Source organism: Crassostrea angulata, chromosome 8 (genome assembly GCF_025612915.1).
Source record: "Crassostrea angulata isolate pt1a10 chromosome 8, ASM2561291v2, whole genome shotgun sequence".
Taxonomy (NCBI): Eukaryota; Metazoa; Mollusca; class Bivalvia; order Ostreida; family Ostreidae; genus Magallana; species Magallana angulata.
Window position 1 is genome coordinate 18,371,964 of NC_069118.1, and position 9,385 is coordinate 18,381,348.

The 9,385-nt window shown below is 30.9% G+C and overlaps 1 protein-coding gene across 1 annotated transcript; it reads right to left on the reverse strand.

Moving 5' to 3' along the window:
- Positions 1 to 4,528: 4,528 nt before the first annotated feature.
- Positions 4,529 to 8,196, reverse strand: LOC128160569 (uncharacterized). Its single transcript, XM_052823904.1, has 5 exons — positions 8,117 to 8,196; positions 7,938 to 8,002; positions 7,050 to 7,193; positions 4,911 to 4,976; positions 4,529 to 4,779 (listed from the first exon to the last, which is right to left on the reverse strand). Exons 1-5 carry the CDS (start codon positions 8,194 to 8,196, stop codon positions 4,550 to 4,552), a joined length of 585 nt encoding a protein of 194 aa, XP_052679864.1. The 3' UTR covers positions 4,529 to 4,549.
- Between the last annotated feature and the right edge of the window lie 1,189 nt (positions 8,197 to 9,385).

Consider the following 9,385-nt stretch of genomic DNA (forward strand, 5'->3'; position numbering starts at 1 on the left):
GGAAATAGTTCATATTTAAATAGCATATAGAGGCGAGCTCTACCGGCAAGGCGTGTGCGAATAGAAAATTCTGACCATCTGCACATTCATTCAAAGGGTTTTTCTTTGGCGTCAGTTACTTGGACCAGTTGCATGTATGCCCTGTTTTTATCGGATCAGCAGTTCTCTGAAAATATGGTTTCCCATTTTTAGTTCTCACAAAAACTAGCTGCAGGTCGGTAGCTCCCGGTCTGAAAAAATTCGGATGGAGGACCTGGGAGCTACAGGACCACCCATAGAAAAAAGTGTGTATTTATTGCGCAGACAACCGTGCGCTAGTTTTCGACTAATTTACCTTATTCATACGCAAATTCTGTGAAAACAATTAGTACCATTAAACTCTTTCAGACCGGGAGCTACAGACCTGCAGCTACACAAAAACAAGCAAGATAAAAATAATTAATGACTCTACATGTACATTTTACTGCTGACACAACCCACACGGATATGCAAATACACTTTCAAATACAATCGAGTGACGTCATTATGTGTGTTTTTTGCAGCTTCATCCGGCAGAATTTTTCGGCGTCAATAAATTTCGACCCACCATGCAATTCCTAGCATTGGAAAAGGCGTTTTCAAGTTCACCCGAAAATCAAAGTAAAACTTTTGAGCACAAGATAAAATGTGTTATTTCAAGAAAGACATGCTTTTAAAGCAAAAAAAAGTATGCTTAGTCTAGTAGATTCCATTATTCACATTGTATCCTAGATTAAACTTGTTCTGCAGTACTAATAAAATCGTAATTCAATAAAAATATATTATTGCTTATAAACTGTAGCGTAAAAATTATGAATAATGAGAAGACGATACATTGTATATAATTTGCATTTAAATTTGTCATTTACTTTTTTTGGCAGCATACTATTTTTTAATTAATTTTATTCGTGTATACATATTTAATTTGAAGCTGCGCTCGCGCAAACGGTCACACCACAAAACATATCAAAAGTTAATATATTTACATTGCACATATACTGTGTACGTATAGTGTTTAGAAAACGACGGTCGTTGTAGTGGTTCTTCCAATTTATTTTATTTACCCCCAAATATAACTAAGGGATTTTAAGATAAAATTACATTTACAAACAAAACAGGAAGGTAAAGCTGTAATAAAAGTAGTGAATCATTATTTTTTAAATGATGTATGCAAACTCATTTTTGTTACTCGATTAAGTAAATTATTTAAATTTAATAAGGACTATATAATCTCATTAACGGGTACCTTTACGTTAAGATTACTTCAGTGGTGCATGACTTTTTCGTTTTTACTACGAAATGAATAAAATGAATAAGATAACTCAGATCATTTTGAATGAATGTCAATGTTGCGGTAATGTAGATCGTTAACATTGCATTACAATACTTACGATGATTTATCTTCATATTTTACACACATCAATATCTACAACATGGTTATGAAATGTTACGTGGTATGTAATATCAATGTATCACATCCAATGATTCTGAACATACTATCTCTTGCATGAGGGTCCTGTAAAAGGACCCTTTCCCACCTAAAGATTGTGACTGGTTTTTACCAAAATCTAATTTTAAAATTCTCAAAATAACTATGTCGTATTGTGTTCTAAGCGATAGAATATATATATCCCAATTAAAATATATAAGCGTATTGTTAAGTGAGGTATATTTTATTTTAAAACGTTAGTGTAATAATTATATGTCATATGCGAATGACAACAAAGAAAATTGTAAAAAACAATTTTTGGATAACTTGCATTGAGCCACATTTGTTAAATTATTCTTTCCAAACAAAAAAGAGGTCAATTAAGCCCTGAATGGTTATAAAGAATGATCTTTAAACTTTGAATTCTATTATACAAATTATACAACATCGTGTACTTACAAATGCCTTGCCAAACAAATGTTATCTTCCTATTTTTATGATAGGCTGATATCCTATATGTATGAATATATAGCAGAGCACCATATTAATAAATGTGTCGTTAGATTGGTTTGATCGCAATGCTCGATTTGTGTGCTTTAAATATTTAACAATTTCAACAGAAAAAAGTTTATACATAAAATATTGCATGTATATATATTAAAGACAATTTCAATGGTAAAGCTTATTTTCCCGATTCCGGTAGACCGAGTGGCTTTCGTGTTTGATTCTTCTTCTTTTTTACACAGTGTGATAAACTTCCAATTATAGTTTTAGACACAATAATGATCATTTAAGATAATATTTGTTTTATTTAACGTATTGCACAAGTATGGTTCGGTGGCTTCAGTACTATTATATTACTCATTATTTCCAAAAGGAGAGGAAAACCATAAATCTGTCATAAAACTTGGTCGGAAATTACTTAAAAGGGGGGGGGGATACTGCATTTGTTCCCATTTGTATGGCTTTGGCAGCTACGTTCGAAATACAGCTTGAATGAACATATACTTTTTAGTTGGATTATGTATGTTTGGTATGTTTTGTAGACGAAAAGGTTAAAATGCTTAGGTGGCACGGGACTGTCTAGATGAAAAAGTTCCAAACTAGCCTCAACTGTATGGTTATTACTTTTACATGTACTGAAGTATCTTACCGTCTATAAAGGGAGTGGAAAAACAGCCGTAGACGTGGTGACAAGGCAAGCAGTCACATAAATAGAATGCCATACTACTTAGTAGTTTTCACCGTAATAACCAGCAGGGCATTCTACATATTGCAATGTGAAGTTTTATATCTGTTATAATTTAATCAAGTTTATATTAAATAATGGGGCATCAACAAGTAAGATAGCAAGATAATATCCAAAGATTTTTCATTAAACGATATCCTTCATAGGACACTTTCAATAAATACTTTTTAATACAAAGAAAGAACAAAATATATTTATCTGAATAACGAAAATATGTTTATTGCTGACAATATATATGACTTGCAACGTATGATTTAGGTTCAAATGTGACCATATATATGATTATTAAGCCATAAGTAACATATATCTTATTTCACACAATCTTTACGATATATATGTATAGGACTTCCTCTGAATGATCTCCTTAATTACAAAAAATATATGTAAAACGAAAACACTCATTGACAATCCCCAGATTGTCTCTCAAGGGTTAAAGAAAAAAAAAATTTCTGATCATATTGTAATTCAATGTACATAGTTTGGCATATTTCATTGAGATTGTCTGCTTTTAAATTGATTATTTTTTTTTCTGAAAACGATAAAATGAATGTGCTCCTTGTTCTAGAGTTGTAAATTTTAAAATATTGCTATACCTTTGCAATGGTTTCCCTACTTGTAAAATTTGATCAAACGTCGTGATGTACTGTCTGTAAGGGTCCTGAAATCCATTTTAAAAGATATTTTTATTTATAGGTTTTACTACACCAGCAAGTTATTTGTTTAACTCTTTTAAGCATTCAATTAAATAAAAACATAACATAATGCAAAAAAAAACCCACCACATAAGATAAACGTACCTTGTAGTGTAAATACTTCGGTATACAAGCGATAGAATGTGAAAGCTAACCCATAAAAAGACTTCAGGTACTTGTTTTACATAGCAGTTTGTTGAAAAATAGAAGTGAAACTGGTTATTTTATATCTAATATATCTATTTAAAGCATTGAGGAAATTTTGTAAATGGCTAAAATGGACCAACTATAAAGTTGTTTAGTGGTTATATACTATTTACGTCTTTTTTTGTAAATATGATAGTTGTTATTTTAAGATTCTTTTAATATCTGAAACAAAAAATGGTTTTTATTAAATATGTACATGTACTCAAATGTATGGATATTTGATATAAAAGTTGTTTCAAGTCGGGCTTATTGCGTAAGCAATGGTCGGACTATAGCTACAACCTTAAGCTGAAGGTCACATATTGAACAACAGCTGAAATAGTTACTCGCGAAAAAGGTATTGCCAGCTTATCAGAGAATGTAGAATGTATAGAACGTTCGTCAGATGAAGTTTACATCTGATGTATATCTTTACAGCACATAGTAATTTTCTTTTTGGTTACTCAGTACTACCATTATCAGCCTGGCGTATTTGAAAATCACTTAAAGTGAGCCAAGTGATTAGCGGATTTAAATTTAACTAATAACATGCAACAATCTGCAAAATGTACATATTCTTCACTGTAGTACATGAGAAATTATCTCATATAAAACAACGTCTGTAAAAACGAGTCTTTATTGTCACCATGTATTTTTATCCGCCATACATACACCAGAACAGAAAAAATTCGGGTTTTTCCCAATGATAGTTTCAATTTTTCAAAAGTTCATTATTTCAATTGACACCCCGTTGTTTTAACATTGGTAGCTCAGGATACAATGAATATTGTTTATTTCTTTGTTAAACAATTTAATACAGAAATAGATACAAACGCATTTATTCACATTTTGCATTTATTCGATTTTTGAAAAACAATTGTAATGTAAAGCAGGTATTAATGTTTTTAACAAATCATAAGCAAATAATATAATCTGAAAGTTTCACACCAATTATTTCATTCTGTTAACGTCCTTTCAGTTTGCAGCAATATCTGCATAAACGTCATCACGAGTTGTCCGTCTACCATTAGATTTAGGGGATCGGCAGCAAAGACATACTTCTCGAATAATTACCAATATTAACATGACACACAATAAAGATCCAACTGAAATAACCAAGATCGTACCAGATATTTTTAAATTTTTGGTGTTGGCTTTGAGTATTTTCGTTTTATCTTCGTTTTTATATTCATATCGAGTTGTTTCTGTACAGTATAAAAAAGAGGAAATTATAACAAAAACATAAATATTTTCCATATATGGTCTGCAGAATAGTTCTCAATTTATAAACCCACCAATACTATTATAGTATTTTGTTGTTTATGTTAATCTATACCTGGTATCTGACTTCTGTCCGTTGTTTCATCCTTGGTTTCATAAGAATAGGAAGAGCTTGTTGTGTCTGTAATATAGGAATAAATAAATTCATACGGAACTTTTCATAGCATTATTGACTGTTGCATAATAAAATGAACTGTTTGATATGTTAATCTGAAATGTTCAGAATGTAGAATTTCATTCTATATTACGACAGGTATAGATAATCTCTTCAGTAGCCGATATTCCAAAAGAGCATGGCATCGAATTGAGAGAAAACGTTTTTAATTTTATTTTTCCATTTTCATTTTCACATTGCTCTAGTAATACATTTTCGATTGTAAATCTTATACAATAGCATACATGCAAAATGTAGCTCGTGCCTTGTTTATATAAGAAGAATTTAAACTTTATACGAAACCTATTAATTTGATGAGATATTGGCGCTTTTGATTGGTCGAAATATTTCTTTGGTCCCTGTATCAATCATTTTTTTTCTGGATTTACTTTTCTCAACTGTTCTGATTTAAAACTATTTATAGAACATAAATGTCCAATATAAACATTCAACGAACAGAATGGCAAAGTTCAGAATCATACAATAAAACCCAATTGAATTAAGATAAAAATTACAACACTAAATCATTCTATTCTATTGAAAGCTGCATGTAACATTTAGCAAGGATAACCGCTTTCTTTATTGGAACTAACTCCCAGTGGAGTGAAGTGTAAGAGATGTTTGTCAATGGTTATGTACACACATGTATTCATTTTATGAAATAACTGGCGAAATTACCGATTCTTTCGTTGATATTGTTGGTGATTTGTTTGAGTTTCAAAGAGATGAAATCCCAGCACGTTACCTGATTACGTCAAACAACAAAGCACTGTTCTTCTTATTACTTTGGTTGAGATGTTACGCTACATATCATATGCTATCATCTTTATTTAACATTAGCGTAACAACAGTGAAAGAGAGACTATCATATCGTATCGTGCCTTGAAATGGCCGGGTGGCAATAAATAAAAAAAATTACAAGTTGTCATGTTTTAAATTTTGTATTTACTACCACCCGGTTAATTTAAAAATTACAAGACACTATACAATTTTAGTGAGAAGTGCGCTTCATACTGACAGATCGTTGTCGCTATTTAGTAAATGTTCATCCAACCGGAAATGCCTAATACCAATTAAAGGAACACTTTACAATTATGTGTACATTTTTGTTACAATAAAATGATACTGATAAAGTCAAAAGATCATTATTGTTTAGCATAGAGTAAGTCGTTGTACATGTAAAATCTGTAAAACTAAATAGGAAACTCGATATCTTAGGTAAATATTCTTTTATTATATTTTTGAATAGGAGGAAGGGGCATTATAACACTTTTAAAAACTGTGATATTAGAGAGGTTTAGCAAACCAACGTGTACGCGTACGTGTACGTGTAGAACGGAAAATATGTGCATTACGTCATCAGTTTGTGTAATGACGAATTTCTACACGTATGTACCCGAATGAACATACGTGTAAATTGAAATGTACCCGTAAGGTCGAACTTGTAGCCTCTGTTTCCCTGTTGTATATTAATTTTTAAAAATATGTCAACTTTTCTTAAGCCTGAATATTCAATGTGAATACTGATATCTACCAACATAAATTTTCATTAGCGTTTAATATGTTATTGGAGTTTTATTTCACGCATCTCTTCCTCCAAAACATGCAATGGCTCCGTTATCTTATTAATTTGCGATAAATAAAAATGTGCATATATAATAAATGATGTTTAATAAAATTAACACATGCAGAATTCCTACTTTTCGTTTATAACCAACATTCTCAGCTTAGTAGGAGAGGATATCCATAATTACATTAAAACATTTAAACGTACAAGTACACGTTACAACGGCTAAACAAGAAAAGTAATTGAGCTGGTACGGGTAGTTCTAACTTGTAACCTACACGTACAAGTACACGTACACGTTGGTCTGCTAAACCTCTCTAATATCTAAATATCTTCGATATCTTGTTAAGCAGATATAAATTTCATAAACAAGGAAAAGGTTTATATCTTATCATATTTTTAAGTTAAAGTTTCAATATTTAAGACGAAAATCATTCATATGTTAATTTTTACATGAACTAGTAGTTACTAACCTGCTACACGTAAAGGAGTAGTAGAAACACAACCATAGATATGATGACATGGTGAGCATTTGCATTTGTGGACACACATGTGGCCATAGTATGACGGAGGACATATATTTGTGCAGTTCCCACCAAAATAACCAACTGGACACTCTAAACATTGAAGCAGGATATTATCATTCATTTTAAAATAAATTATGTAAAGCCTTAAAGTGCATGTATCATTCAAATAATTGAAAAATGAACGGCATTGCAATGGTTAAAAGGCGTTGAAACATAGATAAAGGCATTATAGCGCCTTTCGAAAGACAATATTGCCCCTACATTACTATGTAAAAAAAAACTAAGCTTATTTTGGATTTATTTTCAATAGAATGATTTCCAATATAAAGTGCAATTACTTGTAAGCCTGAAAATTATAAAATTTATACATAAAAAGCAGTTAGGGAAACTTGAAATTTCTTTTTTAGCACTCTGATATTGATATCGATGGAGCCGTAGTTGTGATGGAATCAGTTATATAAATTTGACAACTATCAACTCAATGGTATAATTTCCTGTCAGCTTTTCCTCATGATATTAATCATTACATAACGAAAGGTATTAACATAAAACTTTTGAACAGTTTAAACTAACAGCATGTATAAAGAAAACGAAGATACTGTTATAAAAAAAAATTCAGTTTGATATGTCTGTGTGTAAACTTTATTTATCCACAATCCATAATAGTATCTTAGCATCTCATAAAAAATCAGAACTTTACCGAGTCATATCATGAAGTAGATTATCATGTTTCATTTCATTAGTCTATTGGGGGCAACTCAGCTTCACGATAATAAACGTTTACAAACTTCCTGATCTACTACCTGTAACTTCAGAACAGAAAATGTACAATACCTTTGCAATCGCCACCGTCTCTGTAATTATTTGTCAGACATCGTGAAATGTTGTCTGCAAGAGCCCTGAAATCCATTCCCAATGATATTATTGTCTGACTTGTATATTATTCTTCTAAAAACACAAACCTACATTTATTAAAATAATTTATAATAAATCCAAACATATATGAAACATACCTTTTGTTGAAGTAATAAAAGTAACATGTCAAAAGCAATGGAATTGCAGTCGTAAATTGAAAAAGAGATGTTGAGTTCATATTTCCTTTAAAGTGGATTGATACATATGCAGAGTGATTGTGTTATGGTTCGATAAATAGGAAAATGGTTATAATTTATAATCATAAATAGCATTGAGGAAATTAAATGGATAATTGAATTCAATATGTAAAATGGTTTTTCGATGTTTACGAAGTCTTTCGAGGAGATTGTTATTGGTGTGTGAAACTTGAAGTTTGCCATCTATGTATTTTACTCAGAACTGATCATTTTAGAAAAGATTTTGAATGGGATATTCTATATTTTAAATTTGAGATTCAATTCTATATCGGTAAAATGAGTCATATTTTCAAATCCAATTTGTTCTGTGTACAGTTGTACACTATCTAGAAACTGATAAATCGGCCATATTGAAATGTTACACAACAAACATGCTATCTTCAATCTTTTTGTCGGAATGGTACGTGTAAAAGAATTGTTTCAAATCGGGAAAATCCCCGAGCGATAGCTAATTGTAAAAATTTAAACCGGACATGGAATACGGATTTTAAGGAAATGTATGGGAAATGTATGATATTTGTCCAGTTTAATCCAATATTTCTTTTATGTCCGCATTTGAGAGCATCAAATTTAATCTGCTTATTAAAATTCAAAAAATTATGATAAAGCTGTAGTCACTTTCTTTTGGTACTGATGTTAGTTTTATCTATTTAAAGTCAAAATTCACAATACATGCATACATAATTCAAAATAGCAATCATAATCAACGTTTAATTTCCTTGATTTCCTTGCTAGCAAACATATATCAATTAATTCATCATAAAACACAAAGCAATTTAGTACAGTCAACAACTAATGTCACGAACCATCGCACTTACCACTAACTCATTCTCATTCATTCACTTTTATTCAATTTAGGCTTTACAGCTCAGCAGAATTAATCTTTAAACAGAACATATATCATATAAATATGCAAGTGGAACAGGAGAAAAGACAATATACTTAAAACATTTCTGTTACATCATGTTTTGTTAAGCCCCGTCCAATAAATATCTTATTCTCTTCCACCCCGTCCAATAAGTCACCTTTAGCTGTGCAATAAGTTTCAACTTATTGGACGGCTACATGTATATTTAAAGAACAAAGAAATAATGGCACAAGGTTTGCGTGAAAAGGTTTAATTCAATCCTCAAAAGTTATGAGAAACACAGAAATTCACCATGAGCGTAA

What these genes read in the sequence shown, in the direction of transcription:
- LOC128160569 (XM_052823904.1), bottom strand. Translation starts at nt 8,196, where the DNA reads ATGAACTCAACATCTCTTTTTCAATTTACGACTGCAATTCCATTGCTT. An exon ending in TTTTATTACTTCAACAAAAG is followed by an intron (nt 8,003 to 8,116) that starts GTATGTTTCATA and finishes AATGGATTTCAG; the next exon opens with GGCTCTTGCAGACAACATTT. An exon ending in GGACAGAAGTCAGATACCAG is followed by an intron (nt 4,780 to 4,910) that starts GTATAGATTAAC and finishes TATACTGTACAG; the next exon opens with AAACAACTCGATATGAATAT.